General features: G+C 51.7%; 1 protein-coding gene across 2 annotated transcripts in view; it reads left to right on the top strand.

Annotated features, from left to right (window-relative positions):
• RBM33 (RNA binding motif protein 33) overlaps positions 1 to 22,933 on the top strand; it is a 63,056-nt gene extending 40,123 nt beyond the window's left edge. The window contains exons 10-18 of one of the 2 annotated variants that reach the window (XM_066234436.1): positions 1,767 to 1,899; positions 2,267 to 2,610; positions 3,629 to 3,874; positions 5,345 to 5,626; positions 8,591 to 9,190; positions 11,510 to 11,719; positions 13,923 to 14,111; positions 19,900 to 19,988; positions 20,305 to 22,933. In XM_066234436.1, the coding sequence (XP_066090533.1) occupies positions 1,767 to 1,899; positions 2,267 to 2,610; positions 3,629 to 3,874; positions 5,345 to 5,626; positions 8,591 to 9,190; positions 11,510 to 11,719; positions 13,923 to 14,111; positions 19,900 to 19,988; positions 20,305 to 20,353 (2,142 nt within the window). In that variant the 3' untranslated portion in view covers positions 20,354 to 22,933. The remainder of the gene's footprint in view (positions 1 to 1,766; positions 1,900 to 2,266; positions 2,611 to 3,628; positions 3,875 to 5,344; positions 5,627 to 8,590; positions 9,191 to 11,509; positions 11,720 to 13,922; positions 14,112 to 19,899; positions 19,989 to 20,304) is intronic. The other variant, XM_066234437.1, reaches the window with a different exon arrangement.
• The last annotated feature ends 515 nt before the right edge of the window (positions 22,934 to 23,448 follow it).

Raw genomic sequence — 23,448 nt, forward strand, 5'->3', positions numbered from 1 at the left:
TGTTTTATAAGTCCATTCTTCATCAACACACATGCTCTGTCTGGGTCCCCGGCTAAGGTCCTTGCAGATGCACGGTGCCTACTTCTCTGACTTCACACGGAGTCGGAACATTCCGAGAACAGGAGGCAAGAATGTGGCAGTGGCGAAGAGAAGGCCAGTTCCCTGGGCTCTAGAGCACCTTCCATAAGTGACCGTGTGCGGTGGCCGTGCTGCCATAGTGGTTTTCTGGCAGTATTACCAGGGTATAATGTTAGATGTTGAAGAAGATCCATGCGAAGGCTTGTATCAGTGAAAGCTCAGATTGACATGAGAGATGCATGCATTTATTAGGGGTAGGGAGCCATCCTAATGTAATGTGACTGCATGCTCTATGTCAGCGGTTCTCAACCTGTGGGTCGCGACCCCGGCGGGGGTCGAACGACCAAAACACAGGGGTCGCCTAAAGCCATGGGAAATACATACACAGGTTGAGAACCGCTGCTCTATGTGTTCTCATGAATCTTACACTTCTTGGACGTCTCCTGCTTTGGTAGTATCTTCATCAGTGCATTTAATCTAGAGCTGAGTAGTGACAGTCTGTGATGTCAGACATTGGTATGATGAGGTTTTCCTTGATTTCTCCTAAAGCAACAAAGAGGAACAATTTAATCTTGGCTTTCTGTACCATGTATTTCAGTAAGTACCTAGTATCTTCTTTCATGATGATGTAATAATATTTGTGCTTAAATGTGATTTCTTTGTCATGTAGCCAAGGGTTTCATGGGGTTCTGTTATACTGGTGTTCATTTTGCATTGTTCTTTTACAGTGCCAAGGGCAGAGCACACCCTAAGGAGAAGGAAGGCCAATGTCTACAGTTTGCAGAAGCATTTTCAGTACTATAAAATGATGCCATATTTAGAGGGAACAGCTAATTGTATTAGTAGTAAAATGGCCGAGAAAACAGAATTTTGGGAGAAAGGATTGTGATTTAAAAAAGTTGAGAAATAATGGCTGAGTTTCAAGGAGCAAGTTGTTTTTAAATTAAAATTATTTTGATGATGTGTATAAATTCTTTCTGGAGAACGGGAAAAAATTGTGAGGCCTCTTTGAAATGCCTCTGAAACCGTGAGGCTTTCTTAAGCAAATGCCTGTTTTTATAAACCTTTGAATTCTTGAAAGGCCAACTGAAAAATGAGGTAATTTTAGTTTTATTCCTACGAATATCTAACATTTAGCTCCAAAAAAGTGTTAATCTATTAAGAGTTTAGAGGTTTTTTTATCCAGTGGAATCCAACTGTGTTAATACTTTTTTCGTAGTAACGTGCTTTCTTAAACATTTCATGTTTTCCCGTTTTGTCAGAGATTGCTGATTTTTGTTACAGTATAAATTCTATTTTTCTTTTGAAGTAAAGCAGCTTCATAGCTGTAGCTTATGGTTGTGTTAAAAAGGTAGCAAAGAAGAGCGTGTTTGAGAAGATACATGTCTGGAATGTTGAAATTAGACATTTAGTCTTTCGGATTAATCGGCAGGAAGGTCAATAATTGCATGGATTTCAGTAAGCTTAATATTTTTGTGGTGCAGTAGACATATTAAAACACGGTATTAAATTTTAGATGCTGCATTTTGATGTTTGACTGATATGGCGGGAGTCGTTGACTTTGTAACATGTCTAGTTGTGTACTTGGGGGAATGGGGCTGTAGGGTTACTTGATGTTTTCAGGGAGAATTTGGGATATGTACAGATTAGTATTCCTGCCTTTCATCTTTTCCTTTCTTGTTCCTTAGGGCCCTCCAGAATTCCCACAGCACACCCCTGGACCTGTTCCCAATAATTTTAGCCAGCCCCCAAGGCTCCCTCTGCAGGACCAGTGGAGAGCACCACCCCCTCCCCAGGAGCGAGACCCCTTCTTCTTAGGAGGTAAAAGATGTGCGGAGGACTGTGCAGAGCGGTGGTGGGTGGCGCCGGGATGCACTGATGCTTTACGCTGACGAACTCCCGTTGTGAGGTTTTTGTGCGGGGTGTCTGGGTTCTGTGCCCTGGCACTGCTGCCTGTCATTTCTGGTGCTACGTGAAATTAGGCAGGATTGGTACCTGACATGTGCAAGTCTCACTCAAAGGAGGGAACCAGTTACAGAAAGTGACAAACGAAGCCGTGGAGAGGAAGGAACATCTAGGATTCCTTTCAAGCATTTGCAAGCTGCCACGACTTAGGAAGTCAGGGCACCCCCGGCTTTTCTGCAAGTGCGTCTCTGCAGCCTGTGGCTGACACCTGGTTCCTTTTCAGTCTCAGGTGACCCGCGCTTCCCGAGTCATCTCTTCCTGGACCAGCGGAGCCCCCCGCCTCCGCCACCGCCGCCCACACTGCTTAGCAGTGCGCATCCTGTGCCTGCGCCCAGCCCCTTACCCTTCTCTCAGCCTGGACCGGCGTTCAGCCAGCAAGGCCAGCAGCCTGTGTTTCCCAGAGAGAGGCCTGTGAGGCCCACCCTGCAGCCGCCTGGTCCCGTGGGCCTTCTGCACTTCAGCCAGCCGGGCGCCGCTGCCACACGACCCTTCCTTCCTCCCCGCCAGCCCTTCCTGCCGGGCCCCGGGCAGCCGTTCCTGCCGGCACATGCGCAGCCCAGCCTGCAGGTACACGGGGTGGGGCCGCAGCTCAGGGGTTGCTCTTCGGGAGATGGGGTTCCACGCTCTGTTCTGGTCTGCTTTGATGTGGAGGCTATTTCAGGGACAGGGCTATTCACCTTAAATGTACTAGTTACGACATACAGCTCTCTTGACAGTCTTACCTCCTTAATCATAGGAGAGATGGAAAAGGTCATTGTCAATTTTGGGGAAATGAAACAATCCAATGTTAAAATGTTTAACTTGTACTAGTGGCTATACTCCTGATATGGTTAGGGCATGTTCTGATGACACCTTGCTTATCACTGGAAGACGTGCAGCGTTCACAATGGAGATCAAGTTCTTTGTCAGATGGAGCTCCTCAACATGTGGAGGTCCCATTGCTGTCCTCTTCCTGGGTGCGTTGCGCCCTCTGCTGGTGGGCGGTGTCATGGCCGCTCCTTGGCTGGCATGCTGTCCTCACCCTTGAGGCCTCCTGTCAAACAGATAACATGCAGTGCTTGAGTCAGCTGTTTAGGAACACAGAGTTTATGCATCTCAAGTGGAAAGAGGAAAATGGAGACCGTAGGTGGTGTTCAAGTGGATAAAGTGGTTTTATTTCTTTTCATTAAAAAACAAGTAAAGTACTGCATCTTACTTGCAGAACCATCTGAGTAGAGAGAAGTATATAGAGAGGAAATGAAATAGCCCTGATGTTTGAAACAGTCACTCTGGGGCTGGGCGCCTCCGCATCTCAGGCCTCTCTGCAGCGAGCCCGGGGGAGGGTCTTGGACTCTGTGCGTGGAGGCCTGTGCGCAGGCGTGTCAGGAGGGTGCGTTTGCATCCTGAGCAGTTTCCTTAGGACAGACCCTTGGGATTTGGGGATGAAAAGAACTCAGGGAAGATACATTACCTTCATGATCAAATCTGAAGTGGAATTTGGATTATTTCAGGTATCTTTCTGGGTGGGGTGTTCAAGGGAACGGCTGAGTCGGAACACGAGCAGTCGGTGCGTTTATGAACTGTTTCTCTTCCTCTGTCACGTAAGGGGCCTCTGCACCCTCCACTGCCCCCTCCGCACCAGCCACCGCCACAGCCGCCCCCCCAGCCGCCGCCGCCGCAGCCGCCGCACCAGCCCACACTCCAGCAGCACCAGCACCAGCACCACCTGTCCGTGCCCCCTCCGCCTCTGATGCCCATGGCACAGCCCCAGTTCCGGCCTCACGTGCAGGCGGCTCCGTCCCCGCAGAACAGCAGTCGGATGCAGTGCCCCCAGCGCCCGGGGCTGAGGCATGTGAGTGTCCGCTGTGCCTCAGGCCATGGGACTCGGGCAGAGCTCCGCAACCAGAGTTGTTTCTGGTTCTGTTTTAACTAACGAAACGCATGTAGTGCATTTTTCTGCAGCGAGTGCATGTTTAGAAACTGCTTAGGAAATTGGTTTTCTTGGCTACAGAAATTAATAGTGTCTCTTTTGTGCCTGAAAGACTGTTCATGCTGTTTGCTTCATTCAGCATCTTACTTTTGGTTTTCTAATATCCTATAGTGATGATATTAGAAATGAACAGAAAATAGTTTCTGGTGACGGTCACCCTCCCTTTGTCAGTGGCTTACTTTCTGACGCACAGATGGTCACTGTCTCCTCGGGCTGAGTGAGTGACTGAGTGGATTCAGGAGAAAAGCACTGAATGTTCCTGTTGCTGGGCACTCCTCTGGTCCTGGACACACAGCCGTGAGCCACAGGCAGGTTCCTGCCTTTGCGGGGCTCATGTTCCGTCATGCGTTTATTGGGAGGCCCTGCTCTTGGGGACCATCAGCATATGAGTGGTTGTTCCTGCTCAGAAAGAAACTGGGGAGTGCGTTGCTTTAGACATGGAAGACAGCGGTCACCATGACTTTCTGGGTGGGGTGTTCAAGGGAACATTGTTGAGTCTGTTCCTGCCTGTCTCCATTAGAAGATGGCTGGAGTTCTTGGCAAGAAGGTGGCTGGTCAGCCATTTCTTTCAGTATTGTCCCTTGTGACCTTGAACTTTAAGCATGTCACTTAGCTACTTGTCAAATTTTCTCATACCTGCATATTTCTTTCTTTAAAGTAGTATTGAGACTAAAATAGTGTAAGAAACAAGAAAGGATATCCAGATTTGGGATGAAGGTGGTTTGTAACTCGGTTTCCTTTTGTTAGAGCAGTGGCAGGCCGCCTACCTGGCCTGTGACCTTGCACATTGACCCCAGCAAGAGACTGATTGCTGACTTGCCCTCGGCCATCTCACGTCTATAAACTTGCCCAGGTGCTGGGTCTCTGTAAGAGTCTCAGGATGAGCCTGACCAAGTGTTCTCTCTGCTAAAGCTTGCAGTCCTCTTTCTCCTCTAGGGACACTGCTGTAATGCTCGAAGTTTTGCCTGTTCCGCTGTAAATTCAGGGACCCAGTAAAAGGGGTGCTGCTAACTCCTTGTGCATGTGGAGTTCTTTGTTGGCTGTGTTCCCAGACTCACGCCCCAGCTGCATGCCCTGGTGTGAGCTGCACCAGTTGGAGCCTGTCTGGGCAGTTTGTCCCCTTAGGGGTCCCAGTCCTTAGCAGCAGGGTGTGCTTCTGCACTGAGCACAAATGCATTGACAAAGGGAAGGAGTCTCTGCCCCTGAAAGAGAAGTCACTTACTGGTTAGAGTGGGTTTTAAATATTTGTATCTGATAACCTGACGGTGTGTCTTCTGTAGTTCTTCTCCCAAGTGTCCTGTACTCATTTGCACTTTCTTCTACTTGCTACAGAACACGGCCTCCCAGAACATCAGCAAACGGCCGATGCAACAGCTGCAGCCCACTGCGCCCAGAAACAGTAACTTGCGTGAGTTACCAATAGCACCCGCACACGTCATGGAGCTGAGTAACAGTCGCTGCGTCTCCACGCCTGCAGCCCATGGGAAGCTGACGGGCAGCACGTCCCCGCCCACAAGGCCGGGGTCCAGGGCCACACAGGGGAAAGTGGATGCCAAGGGCAAGCCCGTGAGCCCAGAGGGCCAGCCTAAAGAAGAAGCAAAAACAGAACCAGAGGTAGGACTTTGTTATTAAAAGTACTATTTGATCTCAAATAGGAAGTCTTATAATCCACTTGTGCCCCTCAGTTCACTCTGGTCCAGCAAGTGCATCACCAGATCTTCCCAGTGCTTCTCAGCTAGGTCTTTCCTTCAGCCTCATGGACATGCTTAAACCCCGCACACGGAGAGCTGGTTTCCTGTCCGGTGGGCTTGTGTCCCTGTGCAGTCACAGCCGTGTGCTATAGAGCTAGCTGTACGTGGTGAGCTCGGCAAGCTGGTCTGTACAGGCCTGGACAATTAACGTTTCAGATTGACGGTCTAGGCTGCTTCTCATGATAACTGCATTTTTAGCACAAAAGCAGTTCTAGACAGTTTTTAATCCACAGGAATGGTGGTGTTAGAGTAAAACCTCATGTCAAAATTAGGAGCTGGGCTGGACGTGTAGGCCATCGTGAGCTGTTTGTGATATGTTCTGTCATGTTTCTGTGGCTCCCTCTTGTTTTACACCCCACGACTAGAACGTAGTGGGGCCACTTTACTTTTGGCCTTTAAAATTTTGGAGGGAGGTTATTTTGAATTGTTACATATATTATCGCGGAATTTTAAATAGGTAAAAGTGTTGTAAGAATAAATAGTAAATGCAAGTCGTTATGTGACACAGTTTCAAATTGAGATATTTACAACTTGATTGAATTTTGACCACTTGGTTGTTTTTTTTGCATAGGGGGCGACCCAGTATCAGAACAGTATTGGTCACACACTTTCTAATTAGTTCTTGTTAAGTGTTAGTACAACTGTGTCTGGGACGAAGCCCTTGAGGCCGGCACCACCCTGGGAAAGGAATGGCGGTGCTTGTCTCATGCTCCTGGGAATTGAGATTTGGTCCGGGGCTGTGGCTAGGGCCCAGATGCGGATGGGGGTGGGGTGGTGTCTTTCAGCCACAGGTCTAACGCAGAATGGGTGTCCACTGTAGTTCAGGAGAAGCACACCCGTGGTGTAACCCACCTTTGCCAGCACCGTGAGCCTGAGCAAGTGACTTCTCACAACCTTGATTTCCTTAACCATCGAGCGTATGTACCTGCGGCATGGAATCGATAAAACTCACATACAATGTCACGAATGGCAGGAGGCATTTTCTTTAATAAAAATACAGGCAAGTCATGGTTTCCTTATTACAGAACACCCACTTTGACACTGATTTTATCTTTCCATCAGTTGAATTTGGATATTTTCTTGTAATAAATTGTGGTAATAGTTGTGGAATGTTACTAATCAGAAGTGTTAATATAAAGTCAAAACTTTGAGTTGACATTTAAAATAAGATCTTACTTAAAAGGATGACTTTTGGTTTTAGAAGATATATTAAAAAATATAGATTTATAGACGATTGGGGCAGTTTCTAAAAAGAATTCTTGGCTAAAATTTTTATCTTGCTTTTAGTTTACATAGCCAGCTTTCACTCATACTGTAAACTGATCTGCTTCAGAAAAATTAACTTACATGCACTTTTGTAACAACAAAATCTAAGTGACCTCTTACGTCTGGAGCAGTGGGCCCTTGGCAGTTCCTGCTCCCAGCCGCCGGCTTCTCCCCTAGTGTCCTGCCGCTGAGCCTTTTGGGTGCTGTCCACTTCTTACCCTTCAGACGTGCTGCATCACACCTGGCCTAGACATCAGTTAGGTAGCCAACTTGGTCAGAATTGCTTCTGAGATGAGGGCCTGGTTCTGTCCTGTTGGTCAGGGGCACGGTCTTGGAGGCCCCAGTGGAGTCTTCAGCTACATTTTGGTCTTAGTTCCTAATTCTTAAGATGTGTTTGTTATGGCTGAGCTCTAGGTGTAATAAATCCTGTTACATTCTTTTGTGTAGGGTCTGTGGATTGAGTATGATACTTTAAAGAAAATTATTTCAATTTTTAACAAATGCTTAACTTTTTTTTTTTTTTCCTTAAGTGAGAAGAAGCAGGGAGGCAGAGAGACAGACCCCTGCATGGGCCCCGACTGGGATCCACCCAGCAAGCCCACTAGGGGGTGATGCTCTGCCCATCTGGGGTGTTGCTTCATTGCTCAGCAACTGAGCTCTTCTTAGTACCTAAGGTGAAGGCCATGGAGCCATCCTCAGCGCTTCAGGGCCAGCTTGCTCAAGTGGAGCCTTGGCTGTGGGAGGGGAAGAGAGATAGAAAGAAGGGAGAGCGGGGAGAAAGCAGATGGGCGCTTCTCCTGTGTGCCCTGGCCGAGAATTGAACCCAGGACATCCACACACCAGGCCAGTGCTCTACTGCTGAGCCAACTGGCCAGAGCCCAAATGCTTAACTTTTAATAAACTTTTCTCCCTGCGTGGCTTTGGAGGAAGTTCCTGGACTTGTGTGAGATTTCAGAATGGTTTGGGGCTGCACACTCAGGCTTTCTGCACATACCATTAATATTCCAAGGCTGCTGTGGGCAGCATTTTGATTCTGAGGCGAGTGCATGAGTTCAAGGTCAGAGAGATTGACTTGTGCTGTTCATTACAACCAATTATTCTGTGACAAATGAGTTTGAGATCTGGCTGAAATTCTGTACGAAAAATCAATAGTTCTAATCAGGCCCTTTCAGGTCATTTATACCCATCTTTTGTGGGTTCGTCAGAGAAGAGCCAGATAAAACCTCTGTGACAGTAGGGCCCCTGCCGAGCTGTTTTCATTCAACACGGACTTCGGTATCTTCAGTGAATGGTTTAATTGGGTTCAAACTTGTAAATGAAGGGAAATGTACATTCTTTCGTTCTTAATATTCTGATAAGATTTTCCAAATTAGCTTTAGCTGTGCAGGTTTTTCCCTCCCCCAAAGGGAGGAGTTATACTTCAAGTCTGTAAGCAGATTGTGAAGAGTGTCTTTTCAATTTTGACTGAAAGGGGGTTTGCATTTTGCGTGTTGTGAGTCTGTGGAGCCCAGGTGCGGTGTCCACCGGGTGCTGGTGAGCTCGCGCGTGTTGTGTGTTGCAGCTCCCCGAGGAGGACGAGGAGACCCGGCTGTACCGGCTGAAGATCGAGGAGCAGAAGCGCCTGCGTGAGGAGATCCTGAAGCAGAAGGAGTTGCGGCGGCAGCAGCAGGCTGGAGCCCGGAAGAAGGAGCTGCTGGAGCGGCTGGCGCAGCAGCAGCAGCTCTGCACCTCTGTGGCCCCCGCCGAGCGGGATGAGCTGCCTGTGTCACCGTCGCCCACCAATGGAAACCCCCTGTTACCCTTCCCTGGGGCCCAGGTCCGACAGAACGTGAAAAACAGACTTCTCGTGAAAAACCAAGAGGTCACGCTTTCAAATCTTCAGCCCAAAGCGTCCAGCTTCATGCCGTCCGGTGCCCACTTGCAGTACTCGGGGCAGCCGGTACGGCCCCTGAAGCACTTGAGACACAAAGTCCTGCAGGTACAGCCTGCGGACGGGGACGCACCGCCCCTGGCACAGGCTGCCCGAGTGACATCCCTCCAGGGCCGGCCCCCAGACGCCAAGCCCGGTGCCAAAAGGACTGTCATGCACCGGGCCAACAGTGGCAGCGGAGATGGGCCACATGTCAGCTCCAAAGTCAGGGTCATTAAGTTGTCTAGCGGGGTAAGTGGACAAGATCACTGAGCCTCTGGAACCTCGGCGTCCTTCACTTAGAACTCGTTACTGATGGGTGTGTCTACACTGTACCAGCGTGTGTGAGGGGGGCAGCTGGTTCAGAGTGTCCCAGGAGGCCTGACTTGGGGTAGAGGAGTTCTGTGCGCAGCTGCAGGGCAGGGCAGCTCCTTGCAAACCAGGTGCTGTGCAGGCTCTGGTACGTCACTGTTGCAGGTCAGAGCAGACAGCAGGTGGTGTAGGAGTGTGGTAGGGAGACCTGAAGAAGTGACTGAGTGCAGAGGAGGCGATGACTGGGTGAGGGAGGCAAGGGGAAGGAGGAGCACCTTCTGGGGAGAAGGGGAAGGACACATGCAAAGGTCCTGTGGCACGGAAGCCACGGCCAGTTACCTAGCTGAGGCAAGGCCGTGCTGGGAGAAGGCAGTCAGACATGAGGTGGTGGAGGACAGACTGTGAAGGGAAGACCAGCTGGCGAGGGAAACCGAGGGGAAGACACTGCCCTGGTATTGGGGGGGGGGGGTGGACAGGAACAGGTGAGGAGTCCCTCAGAATGTGAAAGCCCGACTCCCACCTTGCTGCCTGCTGCTCTCAACCAGGGGCTGAACCTCTGCAGGGGGCTCTTGCTGGAAGTGCCTGAGCACATGGCCCTGCAGCCAGAGGCCTGCACCCTCTCAGCCCGAGATAGGTGCAGCAGGCATGGGGGCCCCGATCTGATTCCCTCAGCAGCTCAGGGCTTCGCTTTGTTTCTCCGAAGGCCAGTGAATTTTGCTCCTTAAAGACTTCCCCAAACCTGACAAATCTCAGGAAGAGAGTGTTGAGAGAGAGCCCTTGAGTGTCTGCATGTTGTCACCTGCTGTCAAATCTAGTGCGTGCCCATCGAGCTCTCCTCCAGGGAGCCCAGCACACGAGGCCTGTCTGTCCTGCCCCTTGCTGTGCATGTGTCCTTGCTCTGCCGTGTGGACCATTCCCGAAATTCTGTAGGCAGCACCCTGACGGACGTTGCTGACACATCTGCGTGCCCGCAGGTCAGAACAGGGGAGCACTGTGGACGGGAGTGTCCTCACTGCACACTGCAGCTTCACTTAGGGGACTGACTGAGGACCCTGGATATGCATGTCAGCGTGCTAATTCTCTCACCTGCTCTCCTCCAGAGACAGAGCGGAGCCTGAGAGCTGTTTGTATAGCAGGAACTTTGTGCAGCGTGCATATTGTTTGTGGTTGATTCTGAGTGAGCTTTCTGAAGATTATAGGGCAAGGCCCAGCATTGTTGTGGTTAATGGGAACCTGTGCAGAGCAGTCTGGGGGCTGGGAGCCCCGCAGACATGCCATGACAGTGAAGGAGCCTTATCGGAGGGAGAATTCACAAGAGGCCACCCTGGGACCCCAACCACTGTCCTTCTGTGTGTCCTGACAATGTTATCTGTCCTCTCAGTACGGAGTATCAAATGTCTGTCATGAGTACAGAAATTAATTTAATGTCACCTGAAGACATGCAATTAATCTTTTAGAGATTTTCATAATACCTTTACAGAAAGAGTTGCCAGTTTGGCGGATTTGGATTTTGGGGTTTAGAAAGAAGATAAGGAAAATTAATTTTTCATCAGGGTTAATACAAGCTAGCAGGGCCACAAAGGCGAGGAAAATGGTTGGGGAATTTGTCAAAGTATTGTCACTCTAGAATAATGCTGCTTAGCATCTGATAGGTGTAATCAAGAGTTGAGATTTCTATAGAGAGGGATTAATCAGTTTGCTCACTAGTGAATGCAAGTCGGCGGTATCACTTCTCACGGGCTCCAAGAATGAAAATAAGATCTGATCTGTCAAATTGCAGGATGCCCTGACAGTATCAATAGGGCTTTTTATTTGTGCATTTAATCATTTGTTATAAATAAATTTGTCCTGCTGATGTTGGTGGCCACAGACCACAGCTTTGGCCATGATTAAGCTGATAAAAATTATTCCATAAGCTTTTTTAATTCAAGTAGTGCCTCTATATTTAAGTAAAACTGCCCTAAAAGTACATTAAAAAATAATTGTTTGTGAAAAAAGCACAAAAAAAAATTTCTGGTTTGGTGTAAGATAGGCCAAACTCCCCCCCCCCCTTACCTGTTTTGGAGGAAGTGAAAGATATTTAAACTTATCTCTAACTGCACTGCTGTGTGTGACAGGAACGTAGAGGTGACCTGTGGCGGAGCCCACTTCCTAGTGAATGGGTGGAGCTGGTGGCTTTGTGTCCTGGTTGCACTGACTGAGGCTGGGGAGGTTTGTGGGCTGCACAGGTACTGACCTGCACTTCCTTGTTCCTCTCAGCAGGGAGGGGAGAGCGATAGCTTCTTGCACCCCGAGGGCCAGCCACAGCGTCTCCCCCAGCCCCCAGAAGTGAGACACCAACCGGCCCGCAAGGTGACGCTGACCAAGGGCTCCCTTCAGCAGCCCCAGCACCTGCCCGTCGGTGCCCACGTCCACTCAGCCGGCCCTCCAGGCATCAAGAGTATTCAGGGGATCCATCTGCCCAAGAAGGTGCGCCTGTGCCCTCGCCAGCACGTGGGGCTCCAGCTGAGCCCGTGGTTGAAGTGTGTGTGCTTCCCTGAGCTCCATCTGTTCGACATGAGGCACAGGCATCTAGGGCCCCTTCTGGGGGTCGTGAGTGTTCTGCATTTGTGAGCCGAATTTAAGGCCTGCCCATTGAGAGGTGTGGCTGCCTCATCCCGTTTGTCTTGGTGGCGTGCCCTGGCCATTGGCCTCTAGAGAGGACACCTCTGCAGCACCCAGGGCTGCCCCCTCTGCCTGCCACTGCAGTCCCCCCTGCCTGCCACTGCAGTCCCCTCTGCCTGCCACTGCAGTCCCCCCTGCCTGCCAATTCAGTCCCCCCTCTGCCTGCCACTGCAGTCCCCCCTCTGCCTGCCACTGCAGTCCCCCCTGCCTGCCACTGCAGTCCCCTCTGCCTGCCACTGCAGTCCCCCCTCTGCCTGCCACTGCAGTCCCCGCTGCCTGCCACTGCAGTCCCCGCTGTCTGCCGGTGCAGTCCCTGCTGCCTGCCACTGCAGTCCCCGCTGTCTGCCGGTGCAGTCCCCGCTGCCTGCCACTGCAGTCCCCGCTGCCTGCCGGTGCAGTCCCCCCCCCCCCCCCATGCGGCACCCTGATGAGAGGGCGTGAGGAAGGAAGGCAGCAGGGCTACCTCTTCCCCCCTGAAGAGCGCTGGCGGCTGCTGGTTCGCCTCCTGCTCATCCTGTGGGTACACAAAGCAGTGGTGCTCCTGTGGGGGCGTCCTACATCTTGGAAGTATGTAATTATGTTGGTGTATTACCCCATAAACATGTCATGACTCAGGCCAGATGGGAGCATTTTATTCTTGCAGCAGGAGACAGGCAGACTGGGGCGGGCAGGTGGGGGTTTGTGCCTTCAGGTATGGTCTTTAGTTCCAGTTCATATTCCAGTTGGGTGTTGTCCATGGATACATGATGAGAAGGGCCTTAGAAAAACACCCCCACCCCCAATACAGCCATTTGCCTAAATCAGTGATTTCTAACCTTTTTCATTCATGATACATATAAACTAATTACTGAAATTCTGTGGCACGCCAGAAAAAAATTTTTTTAGCCAATCTGACCCCCCCCCCAAAAAAAATAAGTATAATTTTGATTTATTCACATCAGACGTCTACTGTGTTGTCATTTTCTTACTTGACATTCTAAGGGAAAAGAAGTGAGTGCCCTTGACCACATCGTCAGGCATTGCACGTTTTAACAATTGGTGACGCACTCCAGTTGAAAATCGCTGAACTCAGTGACACTTCGGAGTCGCCTGCCCCTTGGCGTGCCCGCCTGTGATAGGGCAGCCCTGCTCCCCTTCCAGCCCTCGGCTAGGTCATAGCACAGGAACCCTCAGCTACCGCTGGTCTCCAGCCAGCCCAGCTTGCTGCTGTGTGGTGTGTTTTCCCTTGTCACTGGGAGTGTCCTGTCCTTTTCAGAAACCCAGTTCAGGAAGTAGAAGATCCCAAAAGATCAACTGTGTCCTCTTTTTTTAGAAGGTCCCAGAACAGTGGTGTGAACTCTGGGCAGCTTTGTCAGGTGCTGAGGTTTGTTCCTCCTAGACCAGTGATGTCATAATTTGGGGGTGAGGATGGGGCACTCTGTCACTGGTCTGGGCTCTTGGCTTGGCACCTAAAGCTCTGCAGGTACCTGGGCGCACCTGTAGGTGGTGTCAGTGCAGCAACAAGGGCCCTCGGGCAGAAGAATGGCCTTTGAGGGTCTCAGGGCAGCGGTGCACGCGCTCACCAGGGGCTGGGATTGGTGGCGTGCTGGCCTGTGGTGCCTTTGCGGTGCAGTGGCCAGCCCCATTCGCCAAGCTGGCCTGGGATACAGAGGGGGAGACTCAGGTTTGCCAACCTGAACCCTAAGTGTGCTCCTTACGGCACGTTCCCGGACCCCTTGGTCCTGCTGTGTCACCCGCAGCATGGTGGGAGTGCAGAAGGGGCCACCTCCCCTGGGGCACCAGGATCACTCCAACTGGGCACCTGCCTCTTCCTTCCTGTCACTCCTGCTGGGGTGGTGCCACTTGTGACCTTAAATTCTGCTCTGAGAGTCAGGAGAAACTATTGGAAATCCTGTAGCCCGTGGTGTATTTTAATGGACTCTGAGTTATTTGCTCACTTTCATACCTTAGTAGTTCAGCAGAAAACCCCAAAGCTTCCAGCTTGACCAGTTCCTCTTGTTGTTGGCAGGTCCTCATGCACGGGCGAGGCCGGGGCACAGCGGGGCCGATGGGCCGTGGACGCCCGACGCCCAATAAGCAGAACCTGCGGGTGGTGGAGTGCAAGCCGCAGCCCTGCGTCGTGTCCGTGGAGGGGCTGTCGTCATCCACTACGGACGTCCAGCTGAAGAGCCTGCTCATGTCAGTGGGACCCATTCAGGTAGGCCACCTGTTTCCCCGTGTCCGTGCCATGGCTGGTCCACAGCGTGACGTGAGGTCACTTCACGTTCAAGTAATGCACTGTGAAGAGACAGGCTCTCTGGCCATGTGTGCACTTGCTGGCAGAATTTTTCCTCAGAGTTAGATTATTTGGAAATTTTCATGTAGGCGCTCACTTTTATAAACTTTATAGAGTAATTTTTCCCACTGAACAGATGATGCTTTGAAATCATCAGATGATACATGGTTTATATGGACACCTGTACATGTAGGGTTTTTCCTCACACACTTTGTTTTGTTTGTAATAATTAAAAAAAATTTACTGTATTTTCCGCTCCATAATACGCACATTTTTCCCCAAAAGTGAAGGGGAAAATGCCTATGTGTCTTAATGGAGCGAAAAATAATGGTATTTTATTAAATATTTTAACATCATTTGTTTCAGAATATTTTTTTTAATTTTCCTCCTTAAAACCCTAGCTGCATCCTATGGAGCGAAAAATATGGTAAACTATGTAGCTTTCTTGAGTTGAGTGTCTAGAAGAGGGGTCTCAAACTCAACTCAGCATGTGGGCCGCAGAGCAAGATCACAGCCGTTCCGCAGGCCGCACTAGGTCTACAAAAGGCAACTGTTACGCAACACTTTCCTCACTGCAGTTGAAAACAAAAAAAAATCAGTACAACAAGCACAATCGTACATGCAGTTTACTCAGTGTCACAAAACAACCAGAAACTGTAGTTCGCATCACAACTGCTGTTAACTAAGCTAATATCTAGCTAGGATGCTAGAGAAATGAAAAATACAAGTAGGCCCCTAGGCTTACTTAATTTTATCCAAAATATTTTGAACTTCGTGGATTAGTCTGCGGGCCGCACAAAATTGTTTGGCGGGCCGCGAGTTTGAGACCCCTGGTCTAGAATCAGCCTTCCACATTAATAGCTGTGGACCTTGGAGTACATTTTGCAAATAGGAAATAATGTGAACTGTGTTTTGGTCTCCGTTTTAAAGCTAGCTAATTCTGAGTGCTCTAATGATCCCTGTGGGGCGGCTGCACGTGGGTCTACTCTGCTGTGGATGCAACTGTCCCCTGGGACCCACACCCGCGGCTCCTGCAGTCCAGTGGGGAGCTGGCGAGGGGTGCACCTGCTGCTGCTCGTCCGTTCCCGGCCGCCCCATCAGGTGTCACCCCAGTCCCCCAGTCACAGTCATTGTCTGCGCCCCTCACCCCAGGCATCCGTGTCGGAGTGCGGAGCACTCTGTAAATGTGAGTGACAGGTTTCAGTTTCTGAGTAACATGGACTTAACAGTATTCTGTAGCGTCTGGCTTCAGGAGTGAGTGGGAAGCCTTTTCCCAGGGGAGTTGATACAGGTAGTTCATTTTTAATGTGTTTTAAATCTCCATGTAGTATTGCGAGTTCCTAAAAGGGAGGGTAATGAACAACGGGAATGCCCTTCTAAGCACTGTGCCTTCCCACCCACCCTCACTTTTGGTTCTGAGAGAGATGTCAGGGGTAGTTTCTTTTGTCTGTGTAATGACAAGCAGGAGCTCTGGCTTCTGTGTTCAGGGTAGGTTTCCTGTGGTGTGGGTGGGGCCCATACTTTCGTTGTCCTAGCACCTGTGAGGGTGGTTGTGTCTGGACAGCCAGTCCTCCCTGGGCTAATTTGCAGAAGCAGACCTGACTGGGGGTGTTGGGTGCACACGTGGTTATCCTGACCCCGGACTCTTAGACCAACAGCGGCTGAGCACTTGGGGTCAAATTATAGGTTAGCAGTGGTTCTGATTTAGAACTTCCGAGGACCGGTGTTGCCTGCAAGGGTCACAAGGCTGATGTCCTGCAGTCTGTTGGGTGGGGAGTGGTGATGGCAGCACTCTGCTCCCTCATGTGCACTCTGGATGTTCTGCTGCATGCCACTGAGCGGGACAATATTTTTCAGACCGGGCCTGTGTTGTGGGTGCTGTCTGTGTCCACCCTGCTGCTGACCAAAGCTCTGTCTGGGCTTGTCCGCCTGGGAGTCTGAGCTGCATTTGGGAGTTAGAGAGCTCTTCTTCAGTCTTCCCCGCCATTTGTCCCCTTTTCCTATTCTGAAAAAGGAGGATTAGGGGTCAGGGTTTTATAAAGAAAGCTGGAATGAGGGCACTTGACACTGAGCAAAAATAACGTCAGATTGTTGAATGGTTTCTAATGAGAGAGAGGAGAGGGCAATGTTTTTGTTGGTTACATCAGTTACCCTTAAAAGGAAGTACTATAGGGGTCCCCGTGGAGGTCCCTGAGAAGTGATGAGGTCAGCACATGTGCAGGGCGTGCGTCCACCCTGCCACCGAGTCCTGCGCTCCTGGTTCTCACCAGCCCTGCCCCCGGGGACGGGTTGTAAGCCCAAGTATGGGGAGGTCAACAGCGCAGTCACAAGTGCTACTTTGTAACCACGCTGATGTAGAGGCTTCCACTCAGTGTTAGGATGAACCTGATGCGGATGAATTTTAAAAATGTATTTATAACAGTGTTTTCTTATAATTTTGTTTTATATAGAAATAGGCTTGAAAGGAAGGGATGGAAGTGAGGCCTGCTGTGCTGGCGCGACTGTGTGTGCGCCTTAGGCTGTGGTGCCACCTCGCGTCCACGCGCTTTAATGGCGGTGTTGCGTCTGTGCTGGGAAGGACCTTGTTCTCTGGGTTCTTTGTAGGAAGTTGCCGTGCTTGTCCGCTCCACTCTGCTGGCTGTGGAGGTGGGCTTCTCAGTGTGGCTGCCGACAGCCACACTGCCCGCAAGCCAGTTGCTTACAGTGCACTCGGGCCTCTTTAGGTTGTCTGTAGACTCCTCATTTACAGGATAAGGACAGATGGAGTGATTCCGGAGACTGTTCTAACCAGAGGGAGACATGACAGGAGAGGTGATGCGTTTCAGTTTGGGGTGTGAAGGCGCAGCGAGAGCCAGCCATGTGAAGTCACAGTAGTCCCCTTGAGCGGGCCTGGGTGGGCTGCGTGTCCCCGTAGGAGGCCGCCAGGGAGCAGCCCCACCTCCTCTCCGTGGAGGACAGAGCAGGGAGGCACAGCCTCTGAGCCCTGGCCTCATTCTCTCTTGTCCACACCGAATGGAATACCTGGTATGAGAACAAAACGCTGTCTCACCAATTGGAATGCCTGGTGAGAATAAAATGCTGTCTCCTCACAAGAGGGCAGTGTGTGATCGCTAGCATCTCTGTGGCCCTTACCAGAGGGATAGCCACCTGCGGACGCCGCCTGCCTGTGCCGACTCCGTGCTGGCCATGTGCTCTGCTGGTGCCCGTGTCACTTTCCTGGCTGTCCTGGGAGGCAGGCGGCAGCAACTGCAACAGCTGGAGTGGGGCTTTGAGGTGAGACTTCACTGGGAGACCTGATTTTGCTGTTTCTTGGTGAGCGACTTTGGACAGAGATTTTCGCCTCCGCGAGTCTAGTGTTTTCGTCAGACCTTCATAAACCACAGAAGACCGTAAATGCTGCCACATAGCTCACTCACCATTCCCTGGGAGGGAGCAGCATGGAAGAAACCAGGAGCCCATGTCACTGGGAGGACAGAGTAGCAGCAGGTGCCCTCCTGCTGGGCACCCACGCCAGCTGTTCTGGCCCACAGGCTTCTCCTGCAGCTGTGGCAGGCCACCACGTCAGCAGCCTCAGTAAGTGCCTTGGTCCACACGAACGCTGGGGCCCCCTGGAGCAGCCAGGAATGTAGGGTCCCGTCGGAGGACCTGACCTGACGGGTCACGAGAATACCTGCATCGTGTCTGGCTCTGACTGGTTGACAGTGGAGATATTGGTGCCTCCAGTGAGAGCAGCCAGCTGTCCTGTGTTCAGGATGTTGGGGCAGTGAACAGTGGATGGTCAGGTGTGGCCTGCAGGAACCTGGCATCACCAGGTGTGCAGAAGGTCTGGGCACGGCCACAGGACCTGGAGTTCGTGGACATGTGTCAGCTGGCGGCTATCACACAGAGTTTCGGAACTGCTGTGAGGCAGCCAGAAGACGGGGTGTCGGGAGGCTGTGTGAGAACACAGCTTGGGGGAGCATGTCTGTGGGAGGCTCAGTCTCTGCAGGGTGGGGAAGGCAGAGCAACCAGTGGTGGACGTGGACATGGTCGTGGACATCAGGAAGCTCAGGAGACACAGCGTCTGTGTCGGACCAGACACAGGAGCCACAGTTACGGCTGTGAGCAAGAGCCACCGACACAGGAGGGCTAGCCAAGATGCCACTGCTGACCCGTGCCCCTGCCCAGGCCTGCCCCTGCCAGCTGAGATTTCCAACCATGTGCAGGGACTTCCAGAATAAGGCATCCTGTGCGTGTCTCCTAGCAATGGGGTCTGGAGGAGCAAAGGCCACAGTTGAGGATGGCTGCCCCCAGGGTTGTGGGCTGTCCCCCAGATGGGGCTACTTTGAAGCTGGGTCACGTGCTGTGTGTAAAACAACTGCCTTCATGTCTTTGGCTTCAAGTAATTCCTGAAGGTGTGAGGAGCTGTGGGCAGGAGGGGAAGTGTATTGATGGTCCGTCAGGACTGCTGAGTTGATGGCGTGTGTCTGTAACACTTCCTCTTGTGCAGCAGGGACATGCACACAGGTGGGTCCTAGGAGGGACACCACATCCTGGTGGGGAGGTGGCCGGGACTTGGGACAGCTGCCCACAGGCCTTGGGCCTGAATGGGGACACAGGAAGCGCCAACCCCAGGGTGTGTCAGCCTGTAGTTTCCATGGGAAGCAGAACAGTGACTTAACTCTCAGAAAGGGTCTGAAGACTTCTCGTCTCTGAAAACTTAACAGTACATCAGGGTGACCATTGATAAATGTGGCTTTCCAAACAAACTTCTGATATTTGTCGTTTTGATAGGCTGAATATTGACAATTTCTGCATTAAATTCTCATACTTAGAAAATAGGGTTTGTTTCTTGAAAGGGCATAAAATTGTAAATAAAGGAGAACAACCAGAAAGCAGACTTTTTTTGGGGGGGGTTAGTGTTTATTTTGTTGATTTGAGGAAGAGGAAAGGGAGAGAGACAGGAACATCAGCCTGTCCTTGGTGTGCCCTGACCCACAACTTCTCTGCTTTAGGACGGTGCTCTAACCCTCCGAGCTGTGCAGCCAGGGCGGGAGGCAGACCTTAGACAGTGTCCTCTTTCCGTGTGCCGATGGCACAGGAGCCAGGGTCACCGTGATGTTGGAGCTTCATGGCGGTTCACGCCTCCTTCCCTGGTAGCGCCTCCGTCCCAGTGAGGGTTAAGCTGCATAGATACAACCAAGGAACCTTACAGCACTTTACTGTTGTATATGGTCAGTGGTGGAAACGAAGCTCTGTGCCATCATTTTACTTTGGGGAATCACTCATAGGAGGTCATCACAACTGGAGTCTAGAAACATTTTTCTAGAAGAGGAGTGTATAGTTATTTTCAAAATCAAGATTCCGTGGGAAATTGCCTAATGGGAAGGCATGAGAACCGAAAGTGACAACTCTCTAGGATGCCTGCCACCAGCCGAAGAGAAGCCTCAGGGGAGAGATGGGACAGTTGTATGGTCAGATGAGGGAAGGTCTTAACGCCAGTCTTGGAGGATATAAGTCCCTGGCAGGGGAACAACTCACTGAAGCGTATTGTTTTGGGACATGTTATCTGGATGGATAAGAAAAATTGTCAGGAAAATAGGATTCGTTTGTTTTAGCGACCCAGCGGTCAGCCTGAACTTGACTTTGTATTGCATCTAATGGCTACACATTTGGATGTTTTCATACCGTAGGCAGTGTGATGCTAAAACGCTTCTGTTTCCTTCTGCAGAGTTTACAGATGCTCCCCCAGCAACGGAAAGCCATAGCGAAGTTTAAGGAGCCCGCCCACGCGCTCGCGTTCCAGCAGAAGTTCCACAGGTAGTGCGGCTTGCGTGGTCTTGGTGATGGGGATGGGGTGGGCGGGGCCTCTCCCTGTCTGCTCTGGGTTGGGCCGCTGCTGCTCCATGTGCTAGTGCACATCCGCCCACTATCGCTGTGGCCTTGGGCGCACACAGCCGTGCTCACAGCCCTTCCCGCTGTGGACCGCCCTTGTTTGATGGCGATGCTCTCTGTTGCCTGCGCTTCCCTGGAACAGCTAGTCCCATGTGGGGGCCCATCGTTCCCTGTGCTGCTTTCCTGCTGCTCACGCGCTGGGGTGCGGATGCCCTAATGCTGTCCGTTTCGGTCTCTGCAGGCACATGGTAGACCTGTCCCACATAAACGTGGCCCTGGTTGTTGAGTGAGTGCTAGCGGGGCAGCTGAGCCCACGCTGTATACACAAGCTGCGGAGTTTCTTCACGGGAGCCGTGCGCCAGACCGCCAAGGAGGCCGCCGTCCAGTCTGCTAACTCATGTCTGCAGCGCCGGGCAGCCCAGCATGGACTCCGGGAGAAATGAACTTGCGGGACGTGGCGGGCTGGAGTTTGGTGTTAGAAGGCTTCAAATTCTGTTGTCACCTCTGAGAACTCGAGGATTTTTTTGTTTTTTTTTTTTAGTTTTCGAAGTGCTCACAGTGCATGTAGACGTGTTCTTCGAGATCTTACTGTCTGATCGATCGTTCATGTGACTTAGGTTCAGGAAGGAACGTTAGCGGCACCAGTTCTGAGGACTTTTCCCAGCAGAGAACATTTGATAATGGTTGCACTCATCTTCCGTGCAGGCCAGATCAGAGCGTCTTCTCAGGGAGGCTCCAGAGACCCTCGTGACACAGGCGCGGGTTTGCGTGTCTGTAGCTGATGGCCGCGTGCCCCAGACGGCTGGTGTGTGGAGGGTGCCTGTGAGTGGCAGATTCCGCTTCCTGTGAAGGTCACCAGAGCACCACCTGCATGTTCCGAGTTCCTGAAGGGGCTCCCACCCCTTCCTAGCTCTCCCCAGGAAAGGCGAGGACCAGGCTAGGCTGTCACCCTGTGCTTTCGGGTGCAGAGGGGCTGTGTGTGCTGCTCTGGCTGCGGCCCTGGCCCCAACGGGAGGACCCTGCAGGGCAGAGGAATGCCAGATCTTGGTCAGACTTGACTGGCTTCTTTCTCTTTTTAAATGCAGCCCCGAGTGGCAGACCCCTGCCACCAACTCTGACAGGCAGCGTTCTCTGGGAAGATGGTTATCGTTGCTTTGATTCACCTTTCCGTTTCTGAGCGGGGCGGCACTGTTCTTCAGCAGACCTGAGAGCACAGTGACACGGACCCTGCCGTGCCACCCTTTGTGGCCCATGGGGTGAGGGAGGCCTATCTCATGGGGACGGTGAGACCCAGAGAGAAGTGTGTGTGTCACCTGTGACCCTGCTGAGGAATTTTGTGAGGCTCCTTCAGGTGGGACCGGACTCTGCACAGGGCAGCCTGAGGCAGATTCGGCTGGGCACATGCTGAGCAACTGCCTTGTGGTGTTCCTGCTCACGGGACAGTTTCACTTAGGGTTTGCTCCATTGTGGACCTGAGCTGTTTGAGCAGATGACACTAGGGCATGCCCAGGCGTCTCCGCTGTGTTTGTATCCGAGCCGTCGTGTCAGAGTTTGCCACAGAGCTAGTAGAAACTGGAGCTTGTTGCCACTTCATGTCTCTGGCACGTCCAGCAGGGACCAGAGTAGGCACAGCCTGTGTGGTGAGGCACCTCGGCCTCCTCATGGGAGCTGGACTCAGGGTGTGGCTACTTGTGCCGTCCTGTGTTCACAGTTGACATTTGTTTTACTTTTTCAAAGTAAGTGACCAGAACTCGAGGGGAATGACGTGTGAGGCCTTGTGTAGCCCAATCCTCAGATGGCATAGGGTCTGAGTGTAGCCTCAAGGAGGAGGGTGCTGGCCGTGGATCACAGAAGGTCCCAGCTCAGGAGAGGGCGGACACTCCCAGGTCCCTGGGCCCTGCAGAGCCCCTGATGGCCCGGTAGATGGTGCCGTGTCCTGACCCACCCAGATGTCCCAGTGGGTTTCCCATGGGTCAGTGCTCTGTGCCCGTCAGCTGCTTGGCACGGCTCACTGCCTATGCTCACAGGTAGCTCCAGGTGTGTTCATATGTAAAAGGTGGTTGCGTTGGCTCAGGCCACAGGTTGCTACACTGAATTGGTGAGTTAGCGGAAGCCCACTCCCCACTCTGGGCGGCAGTGGGCAGGCTCACAGGTGCTGGACTGTGTTGCGCGGACTTGGGTCCAGTGAGACAAGTTAAACTTCGGCTACTTCCTGAGGCAGACTGGTACTCTGTGCTTGCAGACCAAAGCCCGCATGTGTTCTCTGAGAGGCCGGCCCATAGTGATGGGAAACGCGTCCTGCATGGGCCTCTGTGCTCCGGACAGACGTGGCTGCCGCTCTCGGCACTGACACCGCGGATGCCTGGGGTGTGTGTCTGTACCCGTCTGCACGCTTGGGCAGGCTTCCTCCTGAGACTCCTTAGAAGTTCGTCCTCCAGGGGAAAGTGGCCCGCTCCGTGTGCCCACCCACTGGGTGCAGACCCTGCGGTGCGCTGGGCCCAGGGACACCGAGTTTCCTTGGAGGAAACTGCAGAGGAAAGAAGCAGAATTAGAAAGGCACGCTATTTCCATGTTGGTGCACTTCTCGCAGGGAAGTCGCACGCCGTAGCTGAACCCTCTTGGAAGATCTGTTGCAACCATTATCTCTGTTCTTTATTTATCATGCATTTAAACAAGACGAGAAGCATTCATGCAGTGTAAATACGGACCCTTGAAAACTGAGTGTGACTGGAAATACTTGCGGCTCAGCAGCACCTTAGCTCTCTGCTAGTTCTCTCATGTTGTCTCATCAAAGTTGAATGGACGCAGTTCCATAATTGTTGATGTGTTCGTGTGTGTATTCGATTTTTATAAAGATGGGAGTAAGTCAATACATTGATCCTGACCTGTGTATTATTTGTCCACCAACTCCAGAAGCTTGAAGCCAGTGAATACAGTGTATCTCGTAAGGTAAACACAGGAGGTGATCGGAGCTCAGGTACTTCTCCACCTGACCTTGTTTTGATCTGTGCTGTAACCAGTTCACCTATCTGTGCGTCGCCTTGCGTACTGTTGGTCTGGCCACGTTTGTTAACTCGTTATACTGATACTCTTCTAAAGGAGAAACCTTGTCTCTTTCCTAAAGAAATGTTGAGGGTCTCTGTTTCTGGACAGGCAGTATCAAGTAGGTGCCTGTGGCTTCCCCCCACCCCTGTCCCAGGAGGTGAGGGGAGGTGAGGGGATGGGAGGAGGAAGGGGAGGGTGGGGTGGGGAGATGGGGAGGGCTGGCTTTGTTATAAGCACTTTTAATTTGGGTCGTCTTTATCATGATTTGTAAAGGTCCTGGGAAACCATTGTTCATACTTGGTTCTGTAGTGTTTCTGAATTGTGACAGAGCTTAGACCCT

Source organism: Saccopteryx bilineata, chromosome 6 (assembly GCF_036850765.1).
Source record: "Saccopteryx bilineata isolate mSacBil1 chromosome 6, mSacBil1_pri_phased_curated, whole genome shotgun sequence".
In the NCBI taxonomy this organism is placed as follows: domain Eukaryota; kingdom Metazoa; phylum Chordata; class Mammalia; order Chiroptera; family Emballonuridae; genus Saccopteryx; species Saccopteryx bilineata.